Source organism: Cavia porcellus, unplaced genomic scaffold, assembly GCF_034190915.1.
Source record: "Cavia porcellus strain 051 isolate PalLab524CR breed Dunkin Hartley unplaced genomic scaffold, mCavPor4.1 scaffold_25, whole genome shotgun sequence".
Classification (NCBI taxonomy): Eukaryota; Metazoa; Chordata; class Mammalia; order Rodentia; family Caviidae; genus Cavia; species Cavia porcellus.
The window spans coordinates 49,185,358-49,213,211 of record NW_026947508.1 but is presented as its reverse complement, the minus strand read 5'-3'; the positions used below and the strand labels follow the sequence as shown (position 1 = coordinate 49,213,211).

Genomic DNA, 27,854 nt, shown 5'->3' with positions numbered 1-27,854 from the left:
TGCGTATGCACAGGCTGGGCTCCCACCTCGTTGATCTGTGGGATCACCCCACAGTTGCTCCTGGCATTTCTACTGTGGTTCTCCAAGGGATCACTGCCTGCTGTCCACATAGCTGGGCCAGGCAGCCTATCTGTGCATCCCCAGGGTCCTGGTTCTTGGCCTTGCTCCCTCCCATTGCTTTACCTTAACCTTAGAAAGGGAAAAGAGGCCATTCCCCAAGCTACCCAGGGCAGAAGAAGCATGAGAGACCTGCTGCACTCAAAGAGAAAACCCTGGCCCATTTTCCTGGTCCATTCTTAGGCCTCCTCTACTTAGTGGCTAGTTGGGGTTGCACAGGACACTCTGGATGTGTGGCCACACATGCAGGTCTGCAGTCCTTTCCTGGCTGGAATTGCTGAATCTCTGCATCCAGTGAGAAGCAGGAGGGCTGTATGCTCTGAGACCCAGAAGAGAGCAAGGCTTTTCCTGATGCGCACAGTGGTGCCTCTTTAGTGTGTTCCTCACCTTTATGGTGTTGTTATGACGAGCATTGGAGCCTGAGCACTGGGATGGAGGGTGCCAGGCAGCAGCATGCTTCATCTGACAGCGGCACTATCCACTGTCAGAGCAAAAGGCAGTCTGTTATGGGGACAGGACCTGGTTGTCCTGGCAAAGCAAGCATGCTCTCCCTGCATCCCAAGGGTCTGGCAGGGTTCAAGATCAGGGGTCTGTGACTTAACTTCCTCCTCACCCAAAGCATGTCCCTTCCACAGCATGGAAGGAGACACCTGCCATCTGGACCCTGCCACTCATGAGCACCAGGGAGAATGGGTATGGGAGACCCTGTCCTGATCATGGGACCCAGTTCCTTGACGCCATGAGAGGAGCTGGCTGGTTAGGAGTAGGATAGGGCTTGGTGGGCTGCTGATAGGATGGAAGGAACCACTCAAATGAGAAGCTAATGGGTTTCCTCATAGCACATGTAGTCAGCAAAAAATGAGAATTAGCACCCTATACAACTCACTGGTCTCCTGTGGCCACATGTCTTGGTTTGTGACTTGAGTGGCAGTGTAGAAACACCTTTAGGAGAGTACGAGGTGGATGTGTGACTCCTAAGACACAGGTCTGATCGCCTCTTCCTTGCATGAGCTCCCGTACTCCTTTCTCCTTGTATGTAAGGTCCTCCGGAACCACATCCCCTACTGCTTTGGGGCTGTCTACACTCTTATCCTCTGTCCACCCTTCTCTGCTGGAGTACAGCTCTCCATCCCTCAGGGCCCTGCCTACATGTGACAGTGTTGTGATTGTTATCCTGTGCTCCCTGTCCCTGCCCCGTTAGAGTGGTGCTGTGGTATTAGGTACATCCTGGTGTCCCCCAGGCCTGAGACTCTTGAAGGGAGGGCAGAGTGCTACTAATCTGCGTGTCCCCAGTGCTCAGCACGGCCTTGGCTGAGGGAATGGATCCTGGTGGCCGGATGGCCTGACTGGCAGGTAGAAGTAGATTCTGCCCGGTGGTTCTTGATCTTACTGCATGGTTTTGTTTTTTTGGTCCCTGAAAAGGGAACCCGGTTATGTAGATACAACACACATAGCCAGGCTCCAGGAGGGAGAGGCCTGCTTAGTGGTCCCCAAAAGTCACCTGATTTTCCCCCTATTCATCCTAGCTGTGACCTTTCAGGTTTGAGCCATTTTCTGATGGTCAGTCCCAGATCCTCTGTGGATTTACTCCACATGAAAGGCCCCTGAAGGGGCCTTTAAACCTGCTGAAGGAAATCAGGGCTGGGAGTCACACTCCCGTGGGTCCCGAGCTTTGTGACAAGGGTGACACTGGGGAGATCATCAGCAGGAAGAGACCCTGAACTCTATCGGCCAGACCAGTGTGCTGTGCTGGGAAACTGCTGTTGCTCAGGAATGGGAGACAAGTGGACCGGGGCCAAGCTCGGCTCTGGGGCTGCTTCACAGGAGAGGCAGAAAAGGTGCCGCACTGCTGGCCTCAGGCCTCTGCTCATTCCAGTCACCCATGGGCAGTGACTCTTGGCTCTGATAAGGCCTTGACATCACTGGACTTGAATTTTCTCCTTGGCAACAAGAGATTTGTAAAATTTTGTTTGTCTTAGAGACATGAGGTTGAAACCAGAAAGCGGGCATAGTGCTATTCTGTTTCTCCGTAAGAATTAAAAAGACCCCCGTGTTTCCATCTTCAGTCTTAGAGCTGTCATCTGGCTTTGAGGTGGGCAGACTTTTCTCTGTGAAAAGCCAGCCAAGGTTGCAGGTTTTGTGAGCCATCCAGTCCCTGAAGGGAGCTATAGACAGTGCACAGGTCACAGATGGATGTGGCCATGTCCCAGTAAAGCTTATGATGTGTTCCAATAAATCTTTATTTACAGAAATAGCTGGCAGGCCAGATTCAACCCTGAGCATACTGTAGCCAACATACATGGTGGCCATGCCCTTGGGGACCTCCTGTTGCTGCTGCTGCCCCTGCCCCAACCCGTGTTCTGACACGGTAGAGTGGTGCAGTAGCCAAACCTGACCCTCCACCTTGCCGGGCTGGGGCAGGCCTGAGCCAGTGAGTACACATCCCTAAGGCTCGGTCTTCCTCCTTGTGTAATGGCATAATCAAGGGCCAGGGTGAGCTGTGCATGGAGGAACTCCTAAGTTCCGGGGAGTGAATCTAGGGGAGCTCTCCCACTGAGCTACCTCTCCAGTCCCCACCCATTTTTAATTCAGGTTTTTATGAGCCAGGTCTTGCTAAGTTGCCCAGGCTAGTCTCAATCTTGGGATCCTCCTTCCTCAGTATCCCTGGTGGCTGGAGTTACAGGTGTGTGCCACTGTGCCCTGCTTGGCTGTGCTTTCATTTACATATTTCCTCGCTTTGTTTTGAAAACGGTTGGCTGCTGATTCCACTTCTCCATGGGGCAAGCATGCTTTACATTATTGAGCAAAACCTTAGCTGAGTGTATCCTGCGCATGTGCCCTGGGGTGTGGATAGGGATTAATGCTGCCCACTCGTGTCCTTGTCATTTGCTCAGCGCTGTCCTGGCTTCTTAGAGATGGGGTGGAGGTGAGATTAGCCAGGTCTTAGCTTAGGAGGAGGGCAGTGAGCCTTTGCCGAACTTTCACCAAGGAGGCTCAGTGTGGTATTCTCCTGACATTTGCGTGAAAGGAGGGTAACCCCAAAAGAGAGATGTGGTATCCCTGCTCTAATTGCTCCCTGCCTGCTGTTACAGGAAGATGGGCCCCCACGGCTTGCAGGGCCTCCAGACTCTGTGTCTTGTGCCCCTGGAGGGTCATGATGGTAGGCTTGGGCCCCCGGTTAGTCACACAGACACTCAGACTCCCTCTGCCTTCACTCTGACAGCCCCAGCCCTCAACCTGCATACATAGTCTCTTCCCAGGGCACAGATGGAAGCAAGATTGAAAGACAGCTCTCTAGACTCATGCTGAGCTCATTCCTGTGGGGTGCAGGGAGGAAACCACTGCCTGTGATGAGCTACGTGCAAAATTGACCTGCTCTCCTCCTCCCATCCTGCTGGCAGTCCGCCCCCGAGCTCTGGGGGCTGAGGGCAGACCAGCTGACAGACGCAGGATGTCCATGGCACCCAGATTCACCTTGGCCCTTGCCACAGAGTGGGGTTACTTACAGCCTTTCTGTCAGTGTAGTCCTCATAGCCCAGAAACGAATCGGAGTGTCTACTGCGCGTCTGTGAATAGTCATTGTGCTTTTACGCTCACTCAGTTAAAGACACATGCAACAGGCATCCCAGACTGGCCACCAGCACTGCAGGCCTTCTCCATCCTGACATTGGTCAGCGTACCTGCCCCTTTAGGTCCTCAGACTGGTGGCCATGTCCCAGGGTCAGCAGTGGTGAGGGATACGTGGAATGATTTCTCTTAGCAATCTGAATCTTTCAAGTCCTCTTTTCCTGATGGCTTCTTTGATGACAGAAGGCAGATGTGGCCTGATAGCAGTTGGCAGAGTACTTTCCTGGCCCTCAGGAACATAGAGCCTAGACTTCCTCATACCGTCAGCTGGCCCACACCCCTGAGGTGTCAGTAGCCACCCTCAGGAGGTAAAGCTGAGAGTCATTGGAAGCTGGCTTTACCACATTTGCTAAAGGAGCTGAGTGTGGGTCCCAGGCCTGTGTCACTTACTGCCTTTCTTGCCATAGCCCATCTCTCAAGCGAGGCTGCAGTGGAGGTGTAGGATGTGGCAGGAGGGTAAACACCTGCAGACAGTTTTGAGGTGTCTTTCCACAGTGGGTTCCTTTCTGTCGCTGTGGGAATTTGCCCCTCACCACTTCTGTGGTGATGCCCATAAAGGCCTTTCAGTGACAAACGTTTGTCTTGACCACACCCATAATAGTGTCTGCTGGACCCTGCTCTCAGAAGCAGCTGGCTGTAACACTACTCAATGCTGAAATTACAGGAAAAAAGATAAAAAGAAAGTGTGGAAGCCAGATGCCCACAGTCAAAGATCTAGGGGCTGGCTGAGATGGAGCAGCAAGTCCATTCATAGAATCTGAGGCATCGTGAAGGTTGCACAGGAAGTCGGTGTATTTCCTGCCTTTTTTTCAAGATTCCAGAGTAGGAATTTCCTTGTATTAGGGTCCTCTAGGAATAAGGTCCCCTGAAGAACCAGTGTGGTACAGTGGAAAGTGCTCTGGGCATTTGGGAGCCCTGGCTATCATCCAAGCTCCCAGTGGCTCAAGGAGGTACAGAGCCTGCATTCTACAACCAGGAAGTGAGAGGGGTTCTTCCTTCAGGAGCCCCGAGGAGGTTATACCAACACTTAAGCTTGTTAGGCCTCGGGTGTGCATCCTTCTTTCCATCTGGCCTCAGAGCTCTGCAAGGTCAAGATGAATCTAGCATCCTGCAGACTTTTGATTCTCTGCACGCTGACACAGGACACGGAGTTGGTGCTCACAGACTTAGAGAACCGCAGGTTGCTGTGGGCCCCCGTGCTCCAGAATCAGATCCCGAGGCCTGGCTGGCTCCACCATTTGGTAACTCCACAGTGCTAACAAGCAGCCTCACTGTGTGAAACCGGCTTCTTGGCCATAAAGTGAAGTGATCCGTGGCCCTTATTGAGAGGGGCCCAGCACTGAGTGAGCTGGTGAAGACAGAGCCCACCTACTCTTGGGGTTACTGTACTCAGCCATTTCTCTGATGAAAGGATCCAGGGGAGTCAGGGTAGATCCAGGTTCTAAACACACTCCTTTCCCAACTCTCATTCTTCTTCTAATTAGATGTGGGTGGCAGCATGATGTCATGGAGAGAGCCCTGGCTGGAGTTAAGACACCTGGCTCAGGGGCCAGCTAGTTAGCTCTCTGAGGCCTTGAACAAGTCTCACCTTTCTCCTCTCTTTTCTCTAATGGGTTAAAAGACACTCAGAAGATACGACAGTCACACAATGAACGAGTGACAGCAAGGCAGCTGGGGCCCCTAAGTGTGTGGCAAGACAACTTGTTCACCCAGTATTATGTAACACCAGTGACAGAAAGCCAGCCTCCATGCATGAGCTGGGGACACCATCCCAGAGGCTGGACCCAGGCATGGAGCTCCCAGGCTCGCCTGTTTGGGGCCCCTCCAAAGCTTTCAGCAACTGGACTCACAAGCAGGCCCACCGGTGTGTCCTGCATGGGGGAACAGATCCAGGTTTAGCAGCCTTGGGCTCCTTCCTCTCTGTCCTCTCTTCCTCCCTGCCCCATCTGATCAGACTTTAGAATGAGAAAGGCTCCCATCCCAACAAGGGTGAGACCCTTTCTTTTTGTCTAACATTTTGCCCCTATAGGTAATGAATTGAGAAGATGGTAAGGTCCACTTTCTCTAAGCCTAGCTGAAGGTCTCTTGCTGAGAATGCTTCCTGGCAGGGAAGACCAGATGGGCTTTCTGTGGCTAGTGAGAGGAGGGCATTAGAGCCCTTGCCTCTTCCGCGCAATGGGTGTTAGGCCCTCTTTGCTGAACGCAGCCTCCATCCTCTGCTTCTGAGGGCATGCAGGCTGTGCAGGGCAGGGAATAGCCCAGACAGAGCACCAAGCTGAGCAGGGATGCAGAGTCACAGATGGTGTGGGTGACCCACTGGGAGATGGTTTCGCTTCCGCCCAGAAGAACTGGTGCCCAGCCGAGCCTGGTCAGCACCTGACAGGGCTGCCAGGGCAAGGTCAGGCTGCAGTCAGATTTTGTGTGTGCTGAGCGACTGGCTAGGTCCAGGTCCCCCGGTGCACAGGGCTGTGAGGCCTAGTCCCTGGGGAGACTGCTGAGCTGCTGCTCGATCCTCAGGCTCAGCAGCCTGTGTGCACTCACAGCCTCCCTGAGCAGCCTTGCTGTCTGCATTTGTGTTGAGGCTTTGAGGGCAAACTTTCTACCTTCACACGTTAGAGACAAGTTACCGAGACCCTCTGAGTGAGCTTTTGAGGGCTACAGAGGAGGGGCACACACTGGATCTGCCCTGTGAACCTCAGGAGTCTCCAGGGGGAGCCCTTCAGCCCAGGTTTGAGTGTGCATCCTGAATGAGGACTGATTCACACAGGGCCCCCTTGTGTACTGGGTCCCCTCAGGTGCTGATTTCGGTTTTATGTCAGCAGCAGTCCGTACTGACCTCGCAGCCATTGGGCACACAGGTGAGGGCCCTGCCCAGTGCCAGCTGCCTGCTCTGCAAGGCACTGCAGGCGACCAGGAGCGAGACAGGGCTGGTGAGGGAGGAGGCGCTCACTGGTTGCCAAGAGCTGAGGCGGCAACAGAAAGCCTTTTGCCCCTCTTGGCAACTGGACCTCACCCTTGAACTCTCCTCCTCTTTTTATTTTCCTTTTTTTGGGGAGTTGGCTTCGAATTATCTTGTTTTGTTTATATTACACCCAAGTTTCATGGTACAAAAGACTTGCAGGTGCAAATATGTCCCGCCTTCATTAACTTCCCCTCCCTTTTTAATTTATGTGATTTCAATTTTCCTTCCCTGTACTGTTAATTAGGGGACCCTCTAATCAGTGCCATTATCACAGTGGTATTCATGTTTAGGAAAGCCGCTAAACAAATGCTTGCAAAATTGCTAAATGGCTAATTAATGTCTGTTAATTAAGAAAATTGCTCATGGTAACAAACCATGCCGTTGCTGGCAGCCACTAGAAAGACACACACTTGTTGAAATTAGTAGCGTGGCAGGTAGGGGAACATCTGCTCCGCGAGCTTTCCGGAAGTGAGCAGTCCCTCGCATAGCCAAGAAGCTCCTGCGCCTGTCTGAGGCATCTTCAGACTCCCGTACGGCCCTGCACCCTGCTCGGCTCGCTGCTGTCTCCATGCCCTCCCTTCTACATCCCCAGTTCTGGGCTGTGACCCCAGCACCATCTAGCAGAGCCTGGTGGTGGCCTGACTTGGGAGGAGAAAACTGAGAAAAAAAGATTCCATTTTTCAGTGCCCTCGCTTTTTAAAAGTTTAACCATACCTAGTCTCCATGTACATTGTGAAGTTTTCTCAACGAGTGACTTCAAGGCTAACAGCACAATCCGTGGTGGAGACACTTTGGGGTGTGTCTCCCTGGTCCCCATGCCATAGCTCGGCTCCAAGTGGCCTGGCAGGGCTTCTCCACACATTTCAGCTGTGACCCGCAGTAGGAAACTTGTTTCTACACACAACTTACACTAAAATAAAGGTTCATGAAAGATAACCTGCCTTGACACACACAAAGCTCTGTAATTTTTTTAATGTTTCAGCTTATAGAAAAATAACAGCTGTAACCCAATTAATTGATTTCACTACCCACTAATGGGTTTGACCCACTCCATAGTTTTAAGTGACTCCATCTCATCCGTGTGGCAGCCAGGTCACTGTAGCTACAGGTATCTCACCACCGACAGCGTCAGCACCTGCCGCCCACTCACTTAATCCTCGAGTTCCCCAAGTCAGGGAGACCCTCCGCTCCAGACTGTGAGCTCCTCGAGGGCAGGGGCCTCCCCAGGTTCTTCCCCACATGCTGCTCAAGCACGTCTTGCATCGGGTTCAGGCAGCAGCTGTGAGCCTCGCTGTATCCTGGGGGCCCATCTCAACCAACGTATTTAACATGGCAAACTCCGCTCAGACGGCAGATCCCTGCAGCCCCCTTCCCCTGTGCTTTGATGAAGGCGCTTCATTTGACTTTTTGTTCTTCCAAATCCCCTGTGAGTGTTCTGGTCAGCCTCCTCCCTGCCCGCCATCCACACATTGCGCCCAGGACCTACGCGGCAGCTCCCCCCCCTCCGCCAGCCAGAGCCCCACCTGCACGCCCGCCGCCACCCTGCATTTTGGTTTAATTTTTGTTCTTTTAAGCTTCTGCGCTTCTCCATGTGCTGTGATCTATAACCTGCCTCTACTGTCTGGCCTCACAGGGTCCTCCGGGGTCACAGCCCTCGCCGCACGCACAGCCTCCACCTCACAATCCCAGCAGCATGATGGGACCCCACAGTCAGGTAAACGCACCGGCTCCCCGCCATCCGCCCACCTGCCCGCAGGGGCGCGGGGCAGGAGGAAGGAGAGAGCCAGCAGAGGAAAAACAAAAATCAAAATGTGCTTCAGTCCTTGCCTTTGAGTCTTTAGAGACAAATTTAATTGAAAAAAGGAAACAAAAAAATTTTCCCCTGGAAAAATAACTAGTCTTCATTCCTTGGCCATCACACCCAGCTTGGATACGAAACCAAAAGAAAAGAAAATCGTTTCTGTGACCTTGTCAGCGGCCTTTGCGTTTTTGTTTTTTCCTCTCTCACTTTTGGTTTGGTTTTTGAGTTCGGTTAATCATTCGTCTGTAACTGAGGCTGCATCCTGAGCCTTTTCTTTGTGCGCTCTCGCTGCTGAGAAAGCTTTCTGGCCCGTTCTCCTGCATCCAGTTAGGGACCCCGCTGTCCCCGCAGGTTTCCATTCCGTTTCCCCTCCATACCTCCCTGTCGGTGGTTTCTGTGTGTGCACGTGTATGTGCGTGAGTGTGCACGCGTGTCCGGCTCTGTGTGCAAACCCTGAAGACGTTATATACAAGTCCCTGTTCTTACTCTTTCGTTTACCCTTTTGGGGAGCAGTGGTGGCCTCCCTCACCCTGTGTTGATTTAACTGCTCTTCTGCGACCTGTACAAATTCCCAGCTGCCACCCCACCATCTAGTAGATCTCCTCGGACCAGTGCAGAGTGAGGAGACACATTTGCTGTGGGGAATCACTGCCCACGGGAAGTTTTGTCCAGAGGGAAGAGGGTACAGGGAGGAAGAGAGTTTAAAAGATGGTTAGTTGTAACAAACTGGACTCAGTGGAGTGGAGAGCATTTGTGTTTGTCACTGTGCAGGAGCACAGGCTGTCATTGAACTAATTCCCTGTAATTGCAGCCTTTTATGTCACCGCGATACGCAGGCGGCCCCAGGCCCCCGATCAGAATGGGAAACCAGGTACTGTACCTTTTCGTGTTCTCTCTTCTTTCACTCAGCCATCTGTGGCTCTAGGTGCACTTTGACTCAAATCAAGACTGGGGGAAGGATGGAGGGGTGGGGGGCCCTATTCTTAAGCTGGGGATAGCTTACTAGCAGGCCTACCCCTTCACCCATAGTGAGGGTAGGGTGTTGACCTGCCTGTCCTGGGCGGCCTCAGGCGGCCCATTCTGAGCCTTACAGGGCAGTGGCGTCTGCAGTCTGGGTGGGATTGCAAGGTCTCTGTGCTTCTAGAGAAGGTAGTAATGCTGCTGCCCCTCCCAGCCCTTTCTTGGAAGAGGGTCTTCTTCCTTAATGAAGTTAATTGACAATGTGCATTTTTTTTCCTGGGAGCTTTTGAGATTGGCAAGGCTGGTAAATACAATCCTGCTATTAGGGGAAGAAGTGGCCCATAGGAATGCTTAGATCAGGAGCCTGGCTGCAGCAGAACAGGGCATTTGTGAGTTTTAAAGCAATGTCTGCCTGCTTCCCAGACCCAACTCAAAACAAGGCAGGATTTGTTTGCATAATTAGGAAAGCAGTCTGCTTACGAAAAGGGCTTTTCAGCCTGAGGTTGCAGGCCTTGCAGTGCCCCGGGAGGGTTGGCAGTTCTAGGTGGTCCAGAGAAACTGGTCCCCATGCTGCTCTCCCCTGTTCAGCTCTTCCAAAGGCAGGAGGGGAGCCAGAGAGGTCGGGATGAATAGTCGCCTCTCTTGAAGAAAGAGGAAAGCAACACCTGGCAACACCTGCCAAAATATTTTTTAGTGGTTCTTTCAGTGACACTGGCATACTGAGCCCTCGCCACCTTTGAAAGTGGTTGAGTTACCAACCAGGTTGATGCTGTCTGAGTGGCATTCTCTCTCTGCTCTGCAAGGAACTTCTGCATGAGATGATTCAGGGGCTGTGGTGAGGACCTCAGGTGAAGAGGCCCCCCATCTCAGTGGGAAATGATCAGGCTTCTGCTTCATGTTTTATCTCCCATAATCCTTTATTTCTCATTTTCTCTGACACAAAAAGAATAGGTTTGAATAAAAAATTAGAAAACCAGCTTGAGCAAGAAGGGCTCCCTGGACCCATCACAGACAAGGACCAGAGGTGCAGGCCCAGCCCCCAGCCTAGTGTGGTCTCCACTCCAGGCCTGCCCAGCTGCTCAGTTACCGTAGTTGGAAAATCGCTGCTCCCAGCTTCTGGTTTCCGTGGCTGTTGCGTGCACAGGCCCTAGGAATGACTGTCTTCCCTGTCTGCTAGGAATTGTCTTTGGCCTAAACTAGCTGTCCTTGCTGCAGTCGTGGTGGTCCTTCTTCCAGCAGTTAAGCGGCAGGGAGGGGAGGAGTGTTTCTGTGCGGCAGTGAGGCATGAGCAGATCTGCAGCTTGTGTTAGGGATATTTTCCCAGTCTCTCTGCAGCCTGTTTCAGAAATCCACACTGACTTTCCAGTTTACCCTGAACTCCGTGTATCTTTGTTTCCCAAAGACAGGTGTGTCCCCTTCATAGTGTTGCCCCTGGAGGTTTTGTGGAGAGTGCCTCAGTTGGGACCCCCCCCCCCCCATGTTAGCTCAGTCGTCTCCTACAACAAGTGGAAGAATAGAGAGGCAGGGGACTTGCTCCAGCTCACATGGCCACTTCCTGTGCCATCTGGACAATACGCAGAGTGCTTGGGGAACCAGAAGCTGATAACCAACTCACCTGGCCCCCATGCCTTCTTTTCAAGCCAAGGTGGCTGTGGGTGGTGAAGAGGGGGGTTCAGTTGGGTTTGAGAATGGAGAGACTAGAGTCTGGGTGGTCAGATGTCCCTTTGCCGCCTCTGGAGAGGTCTCACTGGGGCACAGGTGAGTGGGCTGTGGGAGCAGCGAGTATTCATGCTTCCTCTTCCTGGCCGTGCAGAGCTCCAGGCAAGGTGTCTGACCTGCCTGTGGGAGCTGGGGTGGGCAGCCCCAGAGCACCTGTCCTCTGCAGCTTTGCGTAGGAGCCCTTGTGTTTCCTGGCTGTGTTTGAGGACTTCAGCCTTCTCTATGTGATACTTTTCCTCCTTGGTCATTGCGTACCTCCTTTCCCTTACTGTGAGGTCCCAGACTATCCCGTCTCTATCCCAGGGTCACCCCAGGGAGAGAAGTGACTCTCGGCGCCTCCCTTTCCTCTGGGAGGCAGGGGACATAGCAGGTTGAGCGGGGAGTGAGAACCAGTGTCAATGTGATACCACCTGCCACAGGCATGGCTGCCCACCCCGTGTAGCTGCTTTTTTGGGCTGGGTGGATGGGTGGTGTTCATGAGCTGAGTACCTTGGGACTTGGAGGTCCTCTTTCCATTCAGCCTCAGAGGTGGCTTTCTTGGGGCCTGTCAGAGACCTGTACTCATCTCTGTAGAGTTTCCAAGCCCACTGGGCAGACACAAACCAGCCAGATGATGGAAGCTGGGCCTGGAAGCAGGGAGCGGAAAGTGAGTGATAGGAACAGCCGGAGCCTGGCGCTTAGGACCATGTTAGGTACCTTGGGCAGGTGGGCATGATGTTAAAGGGCCTCTTCATATCCTCCCTGCCCCAGCCACCCCCTCTTCCTTTCTGAAGCCCAGAAAGCCGTGGAGGTTTGTCCCTTGGCTTCCCACAGCTTGGTTCCAAACCTGAGAGGTTGCTGTTGGGCCCAGAGCAGGTTAAGTTCCCTGCTCACCTGGTCCCTTCGGGCCATCAGGGCTGGCCGTGCTCAGGAATGGGTGCCCTGTTGCCAGCGCTGCACTCTTCAGAAGTACTGGCATCTGCAGCTGGGGAGTGATGGCCAGTGGTCACCAAAGGTTTTCCTCCCTGAAAGAGGAACTTGTGTTTGGTCTCACTTTGCCCAGGTTCTACTGCATTCTTTTTTCAAATTGCAGCTGAAATAAGTTCCATCAGAGGTAAACTGCTTTAGCACGTTTCCACAGCGTTTGTGTCCAGCACACCCCCTGGGGTCTGCAGCACCCTGTCCCACTCTCTGGGCAGCAATCACACTGGCACCCGTAGCTCTCAGGGAGGAGGCTCCTTCAGCAACTCTTGCTCGGCTGCCTGAGGCTACCTCGTTTCCCCCGGGCTGGGAGGCTTGGGTGCTTGTCTTTGCTCAGCTGATGAGTGGCCCAGGGCCCTTGGACACCTGGCCCTCTGAACCCCGAAGGCCTTCTTGCCCTGCTCCCTTTAAAAGGCTGCCTATGATGATGGGGTTTTAGCAGCAGATCTCTCAGCCCCCAAGCTTTGAATGGAGAATTAAAATGTGCTACATCTCAGCCAAAAGAGAGCTGGGGGAGGCTGAACACTGCGGCACCAGGCTTTAGGAGCCCAGGAGGGACGGGACACTGTGTCAGGGTGGCATTGGAGGTGAGCAGTGCAGCCAGAGTGTGACTTCCAGAATGCTCTTGGTCAGGGCGCAGGCAAACCCGCAGCAGGACAGCTGTGGCGACCGTCCCACCACCCTGCGCCGCTGCCGCCTCTGCGACCCGTTCCCCGCTGCCTGATGCTGCGGTGCTGCAATGATTGCGGGGCTGGCTGCTCTGTGCTGGGCTTCTGTCCCCAGCTGCCAGATGGCAGGGATAGTCCTAGGAGGCCCTGAGTGGTCCTTGACAGTCTGATGGGGACCCAGTGGGGCAAGTAGATACCTCTTTCCTCCAGCCACAAACTCTGCAGAGCAGCCGCTCAGCTTGTGTCTCACCTCTCTTTCAGCCGCCAGGAGGAGTTCCTGGGACACAGCCATTGCTGCCCAATTCTATGGATCCCACACGACAACAAGGTAGAGAGGGTGGGGCAGGCGGCCCAGGGCCTCAGGAGGGCTCCGTGCTCTGCTCCCACCAGCCCACAGCTCATCTCGGCTCCTCTCTTGTGCAGGCCACCCCAACATGGGAGGATCAATGCAGAGGATGAACCCTCCCCGAGGCATGGGGCCCATGGGTCCTGGCCCGCAGGTAACCAGTCGTCCGTTCTGTCTGTCTCCCTGTCTCCCCAGCCATCTGTGTGCACCCGCCTCCTCTCCTCTTTCCACAGTCTGTTTGTCTTCCGTGTCTGTGGCTCGCAGTGGTGGGAGGAAGACCATGCCTGGGTCCCCACTCCCCAGGGCAGGAGGCAGCAGGCAGAGTTGAGGAGTTTGCTGGTTGGCCGAGCCCTCAGGGGTGAGATGTCCTGGTGTGTGGTGTATGGGTGGAGATGGTGTCCAGGAATCCCAAAGCCATCCACTCTGGGGAGAGTTGACTTGAGATGGCTCAGAGGTCACAGAGTTGTGACTCAGAGGTGGGGCAGCTGAGGGCTGTTCTCATCCGGCCTGCCATTTTCCGTTTGTCCTAATGGACCCACTGAGGCCAGAGTCTTGGTTTCCTCTCCTGTTAAATGAGCAGTGAGTCGCATCTGTGTTCTCGAGAGAGAGGAAGACAGGTTGCCAGGGTACCAGGCCTCAGCCTGCTTCATATGCCAGGCTTCGGTGCAAGAGTCCTTTGGACCAGAGGGCTGTGTTGTCAGAAAGCAATTCTGAAACCTCCAGGAGACGTTTCATTCTCAGGGGCCCTGTGCAGCCCTTGATGGGCACAGCTGCATCCCTCACAGGGAAGGACCACCCTGGCAAGATGTGACCAGCCTTGCCTTTCTAGAAGCTTCCCCCAGTTGCTCCTGTCCGTCTTGAGTGCTTGGCTATGGCCATTTGCTGCATTTCACCCTCCTTGGGAACCCTTTGGACCCGACTGTCTGAAAGAAGTTGGAAGGCAGCGTCAGGAGAAGGGCTTCTCTTGGTGTGCGGTGGGCGGGGTCTCATCAGTCTTCCCTCCTGGCTCTGGCTGCCCTACCCTTCCTTGTGTGCAGGTATTTGGCATCCAGGCTTCTTCATGGGTCCCAGCGTAGCAGACAGCAGTACCCCCATGCCCATGCTCCCCTTCTTTTGTAGGGAGCTCTCTGCTCTGCAGACCCAAGCTCTGTTCCAGCGCTTCTCAGTTCATCCTGGTTAGAACATCTGCGGTGATGACAGTTAGGGGGTCCTTGTCTTCTGGACCATATTCCTAAAAGGAAGCAAGTCGACCTCTATGATAACTCCAGTGTTGTTGTTGTATTTTTCCTCGAGCCCCCAGGGTTCATGTTTATTCTTTTTAAGCCATGAGTCTGGCTCCACCTTGCCTGGCTGCTTCCCCAAGCTGACTTCCGCAGGGCCGCTGGTGGAGTGGACAGAAAGTAGGCTCCTTCTGTGGAGTCACAAGTGAGGCTCCACCCCTTCAGCCCCAGCCACGGGGCAATGAGGAGTTGGTAGTGGATGTGGATTTCTGAAACATCAGAGGGCTCTTAGTGATTCAGGAAAACGGACTGTGCAGAGGGCAATTTTAATTCCATCGCCATCCATGGCTCAGTATCTGCCCTGGGAGGTAAAGTGGAAATTAGCACAGTACCTGCCTTGGGAGGTTGCTGAAAGGAGCGTGGTCAAGTTCTGGATGTGCTGCCTTGAACTTGGAAGTCCCCCTTAGTAAGCTGCTTATGACCTCTGTCCAGGTGCTTTGAGTGTGAATTCGTTTAGATGAGGCTGAAGCTGCAAGGCTCCTGGTCAGACCTTGACAAACAGGGAGGCACTATCAGAGACCCACAGGTCTTGGTCCCCAGGGTCATCATCCCTTCAGTGATCTGGTACTTGGAGTGGGGCTTTTTAGTGTTGTGGCAAAAAGACATGACACAGAGGAGAAGGGGTTTGTGTAGCCTCCCCATTTCAGGGGCTTCAGTCAGTGCTGGGCTGGCATGGAGAAGCACTGTGGTGGGGCGGAAGCTGCTCAGCTCACAGCAGCCAAGAAGCAGAACAAGACAAGCCAGAGGAGAGTGAAGCAGGGACCGGATACGGTCCCCAAGGTCATGCCCACAGCCCACCAGAAGTGTGCTTTGCTAAATCTTCAGTGCATTCAAGCCAATTACATTGACAGTCAAGAGTGACCATCACTGCCAGGTGTGGTGACACACTCTTGTAAGCTCAGTACTCTGGAGGCTGAGGCAGAAGGATTGCCACAAGTTCAAGGCCAACCTGGGTTACAAAATGAGTTCAAGGCCATCCTGAACCATATAGTGGAACCCTCCCTCAAGAAAGACAAAATAAAGTGACCATCACAGAGCCAGAATCATGTCATTATGTTTGTGGGAGTGTAGGTGAAGGGTAATATACAACCCCCAGGAACAATCATGTGTCATACTTGGGCCCCTGCTGACCCAGGGCCAATCCAAGCAGTCTCTTTGGAGGACACAGAAAGAAGTGAAGGAATCAAATCGTCAGTACTTGGTGCAGAGCACGGGGGTGCAGTTAAGAGGGAATGGGGTTCCCAGCAACTTCCAGACAGTCTCCCTGATGACTAGATGTCTCATCCCCTGTCCTGTGGTACAGACAGCATCACAGGAAGCATAGAGAGAAAGCAGGAAACGGCATCGTGTGACCCGTTTTTGTGTCACTGTGGACCTCATGGAGCAAAGGTTGAGACCAAGAGGGTGAGGCCTGTTTGCTTCTGACCACGGCCCAGAGGCCCTGCCTAGGGTGTCAGTCTCTTCAGTTGATGTGAGGATGTGGACTGGGGCACATAGACACAACATGACTGACAGCCCCGTCTTTGCTGTGCAGTGTTGGTGGCAAGTGAAGGGGAGTGTCTGGTGACAACTGTGTCCTCTCTTCCAGCAGCACCTGCTGCAGTCAGGGAAGAACTGGGAGGGCAGGAGCCCACTGCACTGGGGGCTCAGAATCCAACTGCTGGGCCTGCAGCCCTGTGTGGAAGCCCAGTTTCTCATTAGAAAACTGGCCCAAACCTGACTGCCACTCAGCTTTCACTCCCAGCTCAGCAGATGTCGTTGGCCGAGTTTCTGACCTCTCTGGGCTCGCAGGTTGTCCTGTGTGAGGTAAAAGTGAGGACCCTCGGGGTCTGCATCCGCAGGAGGCAACTTGATGGGAAGCTTCTGCGGGCCAGGAGGGCACCGGTGCTTCGGGGCTTTACTCGCTTCCCTGCATCCTCCTGGCCCACAGCTGCACGCTGCATGGCCAGCCATCTCGCCACTCTGGGAGAGCATGCACTGGACCCCTTTTGTTCTGAGCTCTCCTCACACTGACTGCAGGCCTGTCCCCCTAGCTGGGGAAGTTGCCGCTGCAGCTGCCCCTGGAGCACGTGTCTCGCAGGCTGGGTTGTGCACGATGGACAAGAGGCCGCTGCCATGGGGTCAGCTTCATGTGCTTTGTGTCGCAGCAGCGTTAAAGACTGCTGTGTTTGCTCCATTGTCACTGTCAGCAGTGTGTGCTTCCTGAGCTTACAGTGCAGTCCTCCAGGCCCTGGAAAGATGGAGCTTGAGGGCCTCTTCATCCCTACAGGGTAGGCAGTGAGCCAGAGCCAGGCCACAGGGCTTCATCCCAGTCAGCGTGTAGCTGGGCCCAGGGCTGGAGCTCTGCTTCGGCACTTCAGATTTTAGTGTCTAAAGCTGATGGAGTACAGGAGTTGCTGTGACTATTAGGCAGGAGTGATAGTAGATAGCACAGCCTGGTGTGAGGAAGCATTGTCTCTTATTTGTGTGGTTTGCCAGGGTCACCAGTAAGTAGCCATGCTGAGGCCAGTCTCTGTGTGCTGACCTCACTCTCAGGCTCTGCTTCGGCACCTGTCTCCCTATGGCCTGGCCCTGCAGCCTGGGCCCCAGGATATCTGCTGTTCATCTCACAATGCTCAGGCTGCCAGTCGGTGTGTGCTGGTTCCCAGCAAGTTCCATGGCTTCCTGTCTTCCCTGCCTCCAGGCCTGCCTGCTGGCGGCCAGCCAGCCTGGTTTTGCTCCCTGGTTTCAGCAGCCTACCTGGGCATTCTAGACTCAGGCCTCCATGAGTGACTAGAGTACGTAGCCCTAAGACAGCAGGGAGATGTGGATCCAGTCCCTGGCGAAAGACCGGTCACCCTGATGGCTGGTCATGCCTCCAGCGTCTGGCTCTGGCACTGTCCTCCAGAGGGTGGTAAAGAATGCAGGCGCTGGGGCTGCCAGTCCAGGGTAAAGCCCAGCCCCCCAACTGTGCTTTAGCAAACCTGCCTCCCAAGACCATCAGCCTTCTTGGCAGTAAGATGGAAATAATAAGATGGACCTCGTGGGGCTGTTGGAAGGATCAAGCTGGAGATTGACCGTAAAGCACCCTGCTCGGCTCGGTGAAGGGCACTTATGCTGCTCTTCCTTTGCTATCTGAATTCCATCACAACCTTTCCCTGGCAGCTCAGTGCTGGCTCCTGAGCTGATCAGTGCCACCTGCAATGCCATCTCCACCATGTCCCGGCACAGGGTGGTATGGGCAGTGCTGGGGCGAGGGCACCGGGCCTTCTGGGAGCAACTCGCAGGGGGCTGGTGGTGACAGTGTCACAGAGGTGCTGCCTCTTGAACTAGGGGTCGAGAAGACAGAGAAGGTGCCAAGTTGAGACAGAGGTGCAGTGGTTACCTCTGTGAAGAGGACAGCACACAGGAAGGGAGGTTACTACATGGACAGATGGTGCATGGCGTGGGAGGACAGGAGCCTCTTCCTCCCCAGCCCCTGCCCCAGCTAGCTGTACTGAGCTGTGTGTGGATCCGAGACATGTCTGGGTGTTCGTAGACTCCTCAGCCAAAAAGCCATCTCGCAAGTAAAAGTGGAGTCCCTGCCTGTTCCCCAGCGCTGTGACCCGTGGCTTGGATGGGGACCTGCCTGCGGCAGCTGGGGTTCTGTCCATGCCACACACCCTCTCCTGTGCTCAGACTTGTCCTATTCCCCACCCCCACTCCCAGTCTTCAGAGTTTAAATGACTGCTATCACTGGTCAGTTCAAGGCCTGTGGGGGAGGTACAGGTGAGAAGCTTTTGAGCTGTCACCCCAAAAACCCCATAAAACACATTGATCATTGTGACTGTCCCTCTGTGCTGGCTTGTCATTGTGGTCCCCACCCCACCCTTTTTGAAAGAATGTACTGTTTTTTCTCATCGATTCCTTCACAGACTAACCCTCTCGCTTGTGTTCTGTCTGTCCGTTTTCCCTTCCTCCTCTCTTGGTCCCCTTCTCCTTCTCATAGACTGACCCTTGGTTATCGTTGCAGAATTACGGCAGCGGCATGAGACCACCACCCAACTCCCTCGGCCCCGCCATGCCTGGGATTAACATGTAAGGCGAAAGGGCCCTGGCCAGGCTCAGAGCCCATGCCCTCCCCGCCCTCTGCAGGCACCCGGCAGGCTCACACTTGGAGTCTGTGCCAGGGCCTCTCTGGACCTCAGTCCCCTCGGCGGCAGGATGATGGGGTGGGAACCCAGCCTCCACCAGGGCCGTGAGCCTGGCAGCATTTCCAGCATCCTGGGGGACTCATTTGCCTGATCTTCATGATAGCTCAGGGAGGCACTTGTCATCCTGTGTATGAGGCCACTGAGGCACAGAGAGCTCAATGACTTTCGCAGGTCCATACAATTTTTATTGGCTGGGTCAAAATTTGTACCCCTAAACAGGTAGCAGCTGTTCACGAGTGCTTAATGATTTGAACCTTTTTGGTGTGTGTGTGTGTGTTTGAATTGTGGCTTGCTTTCCTAGGAAAGCACACATTCCAAGGAATTTTGTGTGTTTCGTAGATGAATTTGCAAACATTATGTATTTTACATGGAACTGTAAGGAGTTCACACATCTCCACCCTTGCAACAGACCACTACTGTGGCAGAGCCGGCTGGCCGCTGAGCCCCTGGGACTGTGTGCAGGGTGTCCCATCCAGATGTCAGCCCTCTTGCTCCACCCCTGCCAGCTCACCCCTTAGATGAGCCACACCTGTTCATTGTCTCATCTCTCCCTCCCAGGGGCCCGGGAGCTGGCAGACCCTGGCCCAATCCCAACAGTGCTAACTCAGTGAGTATCCAGGCAGGGCAGGGTGACTCCTGTCTTCAGGGGGGTGTCAGGAGGGGAACCTGAAGTAGGATTCCACCTGCCTGGGGTCAGTGGGGCTGTCCCTGGGGTCAGAGATGGTGTTTGAGGAAGAGACCCCTGCCAGTCTCCTCTAGCAGGTCTGGCTCCCGGCATCCCAGGAAGCAGCAAGCCAGAGGCTCAGCACTGAAGTCCAGGCCAGAGGGTGGGGACTGGAGGCCACACGGGCCCCAGCACCCTCTGAAGACTCTATGGATCAGTGCTGGGTGTGATGGACCCAGCTCTCCTGGGGAGCTGTCTAGCACTAAGCTCACTGGGTCCTGCAGCTTTTCTGGGAAGAGGGGTTGCTAAGCAAAGGGGCACTGCATGCTGGGGAGGCGACCCCAACATGCAGCTCCCACGTCTCCTTTCCAGATTCCATACTCCTCCTCATCGCCCGGCACCTATGTGGTAAGTGTGTGGGCCCAAGGTGCTGGGTTTCCACATGGGACCAGCTGCACATGCAAATTACTCAGGGTCCCTACCTGTCTGTCAGACATGTTCTGGGCACAGGTTCCAAACTGCTGTGACTTGCAGTCAGTGTGTAGGCCTGGGTGGCCCAAAATCCCCAAACAAGGCCTGGGAGGGGGCTCCTAGGAAGCCACCCAGCAGGCTGTGTGGCAGCCCTTAGGCCTCTGCTGTCACCACATGTCATGCTGATGAGCTGCCACAGGTATGCCTCTTGACTTCAGCAGAGGGACTCTAAGCCCAGCCCCACAGGCTCATACCTGGCTCCGAGGACCTGGAGTTCAGTGGGAGGAATGTACCCAGGCCAGGCAGTGATTACTGCTTGCAAGAGGGGGTGTGGCAGCCTCTCCTCATACCTGGTACACCCCTGGGTGACTGATGCCAACTTCTGTTTCATCTCAGGGACCCCCCGGTGGTGGCGGCCCTCCAGGAACACCTATCATGCCTAGTCCCGCAGGTAGGAGGGTTGGGGGTCAGGGGTATCCTGTGGGTGGCAGTTGCTAGGGAGTCCTGGAGGGTGGGGTGCAGAGCCCAACTTAGCAGCCACTCCTTCCTGAGCAGCACAGCTCCACTGGGCAATGTAACATTAGGACATTTAGGGAGTTACAGGCTCTCGGTGCCCCTGACCCACTGTGTGGCCTCAGTGAGACAGGACACACTTCTTCTGAATCTTGGACACTGCAGTGCTGAGTGTAGAGGTCAGAAAACCAGGGGCCTTGCTGGCCTTTTCTCCTCCTTCTTAGGCAGAACCCTGTCCAGGGCGAGCATTTCCTGAGGATGCAAGATGGACTTTGGGGCTCTGGCATTATGAGCCATGGTCCCTCTTGAGTATCCAGAGCACTGGGCTTTTATGCCGCTTCAGGAGGTCCCTTGTCCCATTTTCTTTACTCAGAAGAGTACACGAGCCTGCACACGTGGGCATGTGCATACACGCTCACATAGCGTCACACTTCTGTGTCTTTCCCAGCTAAGAATAGCACACCCGCCAGCCAGAAGGGATTCAACACAGCCCCTCCCCAGCCCAAAAATAAAGTGAGAGGCAGTCAGGATTTCTGCCTGAGAAATCCAGGGCCTGCACCTGTGGAAGCATATTAGCTGATTTCCTAAGGAGACTTCACTGGTAAAGTGGGGAGCCGGAGGGGACCCTCCCCACTCCCCTCCCCACACAGAGGCTGCTCCACTGCGGGTTGGAACTGGCGGCCAAGATAGGCTGCACTCCGGCTTCCTCTTTTGCTGCTGCATTTTGATGAGCCGCGTGACCTACATTCAGACTGGGTCATGCTAACCCGCTCCATATGTTAATGTGTCTCCATCTCCGTCCCTGCCTCTCCCTCCTGCCCCTCCGCCTGGCAGGCCTGTCCCCGGGGCAACATGCAGCATTTCCCTCCCCCGCCCCGCAGTGGTGATATTGGGGAGCCAAGGACAGAACCTGTGGTTCCCGCTCCATGTCCACACTGCTGTCCACACACCCTGAAATGCTTCGTGTTGTGGTTGAGTGGTTTTCACAGTTGAATTTTCTGTGATTAAAAACTTTGTGAATCTTCATTAAATACAAATTAACTAGAAAATGGTGGTACTTAGAGGAAATTTTAGGTGATAAAATACAGAAGAATGAGTTCAAGTGCCAGGAGTTTGTTTTAATTAAGAAATGAATTAATCACCTCGACTTGCGGATTTCCTGTGTTCTACAGATTCAACAAATTCCAGTGACAACATCTACACAATGATTAATCCGGTGCCGCCCGGAGGCAGCCGGTCCAACGTAAGTCTGCTTTCTAGTAATTTACATATCAGATCCCATAACAAATCATAATTAACTTCATCAGCTGAGGGAAAGCAAGTTTAATTGATTTCAGCCATTTGTTACCAAAGATGAATAAAATAAACTGTCAGAAAAGTGATTAACTCCTGGGCAGCCCACTGCCAGTTCCATGGCTAGCGGGGGTGGCAGACAAAGAGAATGGGCGTGAGGCCTGTGGGTCCCAAAATGCTGGCTGTGTAGCCTGGGCTGTTCCTCTGGGCTCCAGGCTGTGTCCTGGTGCAGGCGGTGAAGGGAGAGACTCCAGCAGGACTGTCTGGCACCCACCTACCCACCCTTGCTTCCCTGGCCTCTGAGACTTGTTTGCCCAGCAGCTTTGCCTCTGCCCAGGCCACGCTACTCCCTTCTTCACGAGCGTCTAGCCTTTGAATCCCCTCGCAGCACAAAGCCTAATTCTGCCTCCTGCTTGAGCCTGTGGGGTAAGCTGGTTGTGTGGCCTCGCTGCCTTCCTGGCCAGCTAGGAGTTGGCCCCGGCACTGAGCCTGGACTGCTCACTGACTGCAGAGCTGCCTACATGCCCAGTCTCAACGTCCTGTGTACAGGCAGAGGATCCATCTAGCCTCGGCCCTGGAACTACAGGTCCAGAGAGCAGGACTGTGGGCTGCAGAGCTAGGCCAGGCGCTTGCTTTGGCCTGGGTCATGGGGTGAGGCCTTTTGGGGCACACTGTTTGGGCTTGTTGCCCCAAATTACACCATGTGTTAAGGCCAGGGTGTGGCTACCTGGGCTACTGCCCACACATCACCTCCCCAGCCCTCTATGGACACTCTCTGACCTGTGCATGTCACCAGGTTCTCCTGGCTAGGAAGTGTGCAGACACTCCTGGTCAGCCAGTACCTCCTGCCGCCCCAGCCTCACCGACCCCTCCTTACTGGGATAATAGCACTGAAGGCTCTGCACCCGGAGAATCTCAGGGCATGAAATGTCCTGGGTGCTAGCAGCAGATGCACAACACTGAGTAGAAAAGCATAACACTCATACAGAGGCCCAAAAGACAAAACGGAGAATACTGTTTGTATTGTTTGGAGTTTTGCTGTTTTGAGACAGGGTCTTGCTGTGTAGTACAGTGTGCTCTCAAATTCACTGTGATCGTCCTGCCTTAGCCTCTTGAGTAAGAACACTGTTTTCAGTGCAGATTATCTACTTCCCATGGTCACTGTTGCTGTATTTGTCCTGAGTACAAATGCTGGAATGCCTTCCTTGTGGTGCAGCAGCCTGAAGGCCATTCCTCAGGGTGCCACAGTCACAGGCATCCTAATTTATGAGTCCCTTCTGCCTCCTGCGGACTCCCACATGCACTTCGTGTTGAAATAGTGGTGGTTTCATTGTTAGCATTGTGACTGGGTTTCTGTGAGCTCAGATCATGAAAAAAAGAGCAACAACACAGTCTCCGTACCAGCATGACCTAGCATCATTGGGAAAGAAAGCCAAGTGACCGTGTTATTTCAGTGACAGCCAGAAGAATACACACAACTGGATTAGAGCAGAAGAGAACCCAGACAATGCAGACAGCAGAAAAGAATTTGGGATTAGACGTGGCTGTGCAGAAGATGGAGACGGACACGCAGGCATATAGTTCTGAGTCTAAGAGGAATTGGTACTCAGTCAAAAATAGCTGTGGAGTGACTTGGGCACCCTCTGGAGTGAGCTGTGGCATTATCTCACTCCCTGATTGCACCGTGAACGGAGAAGGTTACATTTCTTGATTCAAAGGTGGCGATGTTGAAAGTCCCGTTTGTGCTTGAAAGAGAAGCTTTGATGGCAGCTGTCCTGGCCGTGTGAGGAGCAGATCTGTCTCCTCTCACTAGCTACGGCAGCAGCACCTCACATAAACCAAAACAAGTGTGTGCAGAGTACTTAGCCAGAGCACGTGCCTAGCAGGTCTGAAGCCTTGGGTTTAGCTCCCCCGAGACTGCAGGACAAAATTTTTCAAAAACCCAACTTCCTGACAGGTCTTAGTACAGTGATTTAAAAATCTGGAGTTTTAAATAGTCCTTATGTGTATGAAGATTTTAATAAAACTGCAGGAAACAAATAATTTTTCTCCTACCCAAACACAAAACTAGGCAGTGCTCATTTATCTGCATGTTTGGCAGAATACACAGTTAATTTTGGTAAATTTCAATTCGTCTGTAAACATCTTCACCGTCAGGAGCCAGGCATGGTGGTGCATGCCTGTAATCCCAGCACTAGGGAGGCTGAGGCAGACAGGTTACTGTAAGTCTGGGCTACAAAGTGTGTGCAAGGCCAGCCTGAATGACCTGCATGGTGAAACCCTGTCTGAGAGAGACCAAACCAAACAAAACAAAACAAAAACACAAAAACCCCAACCAAACGAAAAGATGGGATCTTACCATCAGGAATGAAAATACCTTACCTGCTAAAGTTCTTGTACACCATGTACCAAACACTGCCACAAAAGGCGCCAGGCTATGAGCGCCTACCTGTGATACCAGGTGTATGAAGGAAAGTGGGGTCATTTTTTTAAAGAAAGGTTTTGTGTATGTGTGTGTACATGTTTGTGGTACATAATGATTACATTCATCGTGGGGAATCGGTACGGGTGCAGACCCATCTTAAATCTTCTTACTTCCTTTTCCCTTTCCTGTCCTCCATGTCTTAGTCCCTTTGGGTCACTTTTCAGTGTCCTCAAAGCATGCAGAAGAAGTTAGGTTTTTGACCCCGTAGAAATGGAGAATGTCTCCCATGTGCCCACTGGGTGACTGTCATTATTGCTGCCATAGAAGAAGTGTTCAACCGGTGGCCTCCTGAAAGTCCATATTTATTAAAGTGGGAGCCAAGAATGGTGTCAGAATCCATCTCTGCTGTGGAAACGGCTGTGACCGTGGAGATGGAATTGTGCCAGAAGAGCAGTGGTCACTGCTCCTCCAGGGCTGTGCTCGTGCGAGAGGCCACTCAGGCCACCTGAGTTGCTCCCTGCCGTGTGGTGGTTGCCACAGAGCCTTACACTACAGACATAATAACTCACTTTTTTGCGAATGAAATTGCTTGAATAGATGAGCGTCCTCAGAAAAGGAAGCCCAGTTAAACAGGACTTCTTCAGTTTCTTTGTTAAAACCTGCTCCTTACTTGGGCTCTCCCTTGGGTCTCCCAAGTTCTGTACCTCTGTGCTTTAAAACCATTCCTGAGAAGTGGAAGTTTCATTTCTAGTGATCTCCACGCTGTGTGCTTCACAGCATGTGCACATGTTGGGCAGCACAGCAGGCTGGGTCCCTCCGAGAGCTCTCAGCTAGAGAGGCCCTGCTGGCGAGCAGCCCAAAGCCAGCCTGGCGCCTGCAGTGTAGATTTCAGCTGGAAGCCACTTCCACATAGGAGCAGTCACTCTGGGAAAAACAGCTGAGCCCAAGCTTGCTACTGTGTCATGGGCCAGAAAGAACAGGTGAGTGACTGTACCCAAGGATGGGAACACAGAGATGTCACAGCATACTTGCTGATGTCATTTATTTAATCTTACTCATTGCCACCATTAATGTGTCCTGCTGTTACTTTGTTCAAATAATAGCCTTTACATAGCAAAAGTAAAGAACACAGAATCAATAAACAGGCTGGGACAACTGGATATCCCTGTGCAGGCGCGTGAGCTGACACAAGTACACAAAATCAAGCGCAAAGTAGATCACACATGCGTGTATTAGGGTTAAAACTATAAAGCACCTGAAATGTGGAAGGTAATATTCATGACCTGGGGGAGGCAAAGCTGCCTTAGAAGTAACGGCAAAAGCACAAATAACACGAAAAGAAAGTGGACCAGTCGGGTACTTTGTGCATCAGAAGGACACACAGTGAAAGGGAGATTGGTACCACCCAGAAGCAGCTGCCTGGCTGCTTGTGTCTTGAACCCACCTACCATCACCTCAGCCTCCTTCATGTCCATGTGGGTGACCCAGGCGTCCTATGAAGTGTCCACCTCTGGCCCCCAGATCTTTAGCAGCCTCTGATATCCTTAGCAGCTGGGTCTCTGGATCAGCTCCTCCAGCTTTTCCCAAAGCAGTGGCAGCTTTTGGGTCTGCCTGGAGCTTGGCAGCCGTGGCGAGGCTATTGGTATGGGGAACATCTCGGCTGTCCAGGTAAACCAGAGCCTGCTGAACCCCCTGAACCTGGAGGTGGACCCCAATATCCAAGTGGTGTGCATTCAAACGAAGGAGTAAATAAGAATCTCAACAAGTTTGCCTCCTTCATCAACAAGGTGTGGTTCCTGGAGCCTCAGAGCAGCATGGCAGAGACCAAGCCTCCTGCAGCAGCAGAAGCCGTCCTTGGGCAACGTGGACCACGTGTTCAAAAGCTCCCCCACCCCCCGAGGTGGCTGGCAGCTGAAGCAGGAGGCGGAGCTCTGCAGCATGTAGGGGCCAGTGCAGGACTTCAGTGGTAAGCACGAGGATGAGATCAGGAAGTATACACAGGTGGAGAGTGAATTTGTCCTCATCAATAAAGAAGGGGATGAAACTTAAGTGAACAAGGTAGAGTCTTCCCTGGAAGGACTGATGGACAAGATCAGCTTCTCAGCCAGCTGTATGAAGAGGATATGCCTGAGCTGCAGGCTTAGATCTCACACACATTTTGTGGTGCTGTCCATGGACGATGGCCACTGCGTGACCTGGACAGTAACATGGGTCAGGTCAAGGCACTGTACGAGCTGATTGCCAGAAGCATCAGGCTGAGGCTGAGTGCAAACCAGATGGAATGTGAGGAGCTGCAGGCTCTAGCTGGGAAGTATAGGGAGAACCTCTGCCGCCACATGAACTCCCAAGATCTTTGAGCTGAGCTGCAGCCTCTGCTGCTTTGAGGCGGAGATTGAAGGCCTCAAAAGCCAGAGGGCGTCCCTGGAGACTGCCATCACCAACGTTGAGCTGGCCATTAAGGATGCCAACACCAGGCCAGCCCAACTGGAGGCCACCATGTAGAAGGCTAAGCAGCGGCAGCTGCATGAGTACCAGGAGCCTGTGAACGTCAGGCTGGTGCTGCACATCGAGATCACTACCTGCAGTGAGCTGCTGGAGCCCAGGGTGCAGAGCAGAGCATCCACACAGCCCACCGCTGACTGTACAGTAGTGGTGAGCTCACCCTATGGGGACCTCCCAGGCCCTGGCTTCCCCACACCAAATCTGCCGTGGTTAAGGAAGATCAAGACCTGAGATGGGAAGCTGGTGACAGCTCTGTTGTCCTTCCTGCCTAAGGGAATGGCCACAACAGCCTCCCCCAGCCTGTTCCCCTCCATACCTGCCCCATAGCCTGTGGGGGAGACAGCTGTACATGGGAGTATTGGGAACAAGAGACCTTCTTGAGGCTCAGCCTGGCCCTCAGCCAACCCTCCAGGGTAGGAATCTGCCTGGGATACCCTTTCTTGCCCATGCCTTCCACCAAAACCCAGTTTAATTATCCTTTCCAAAACAAAGCCTGAGCTGGTTCTACCACTTTAAAAAAAAGAGAGAGAGAGAAAGAGATTAGTGGCACACACCTATAGTCCCAGCTACTTGCTGTGGAGGCTGAAGCCGGAGGATCTCTTGAGTCCAAGAGTTTGAGGCTGCTTGGGCAACATAGCAAGACTCTGTCTCTTAAAAAAAGTTTCAACAGACAACCCATGCGATGGAAAAAATATTTCTAAGTTACATATCTGAGAAGAGCGTTGAACTCACAATATATAAAGAACTCAAGGATAAAGACAATTCAGTTAAAACGGGACATGCATCTGAATAGACATTCTAGATACACAAATAGCAGCACATTAATGGGTGCTGTCATCCGTACTCGACGGCAGTGCAGATTACAGCACACTCGGCCACCTTTTCACACCACTAGGATGGCTGTAGTCAAATAGGGGGATACTGACCCGTGGGGCGGGTGGGGAGACCAGAGCCTTCACACAGCACCCGTGGGATTGTTGGGGTGCAGCTGCTGGGTCGGAGAGTCTGGCATCCCGAGGTTAAGCATGGAGCCCTGCATGAGTCGGCGCTTGACTGCTAGGCATCTCACAGAAGGAAACACCTGTTTGCCACGTGGTAACTTGCATGATAGTGTTCACAGTAGCCCAGAGTGCCCACCACCAGACTATACACCAGCTGGTGACTGGGAAGTAGAATGCGCAGGATCCATCCCGCGGACTTGTTTGTCCACGGGAAGGACAAGGATGTGGCAAGGATGGATCTTGAAAACACAAAGGTCACATAGTTCCCTTTATATCCAGTGTCCAGAATACAGAGGTTCAGAGAGACAGGAAGTAGGTGAATGGTTCCTTAAGGCTGGGATTGGAGGGGAACTGAGGAATAACTGCTAATGGG

At 53.3% G+C, this 27,854-nt stretch overlaps 1 protein-coding gene across 6 annotated transcripts in view; it reads left to right on the top strand.

Annotated features, from left to right (window-relative positions):
* Positions 1-27,854, top strand: part of Ssbp3 (single stranded DNA binding protein 3) — a 143,191-nt gene that overhangs the window by 111,483 nt on the left and 3,854 nt on the right. The window contains exons 6-14 of one of the 6 annotated variants that reach the window (XM_063236541.1): positions 8,340-8,420; positions 9,319-9,378; positions 13,076-13,142; positions 13,238-13,314; positions 18,432-18,496; positions 19,171-19,219; positions 19,649-19,684; positions 20,144-20,198; positions 21,433-21,503. In XM_063236541.1, coding sequence (XP_063092611.1) covers positions 8,340-8,420; positions 9,319-9,378; positions 13,076-13,142; positions 13,238-13,314; positions 18,432-18,496; positions 19,171-19,219; positions 19,649-19,684; positions 20,144-20,198; positions 21,433-21,503 — 561 coding nt within the window. Of the gene's footprint in view, positions 1-8,339; positions 8,421-9,318; positions 9,379-13,075; positions 13,143-13,237; positions 13,315-18,407; positions 18,497-19,170; positions 19,220-19,648; positions 19,685-20,143; positions 20,199-21,432; positions 21,504-27,854 lie in introns of all 6 variants that reach the window. The other 5 variants (XM_063236540.1, XM_063236543.1, XM_063236542.1 and 2 more) reach the window with 5 other exon arrangements.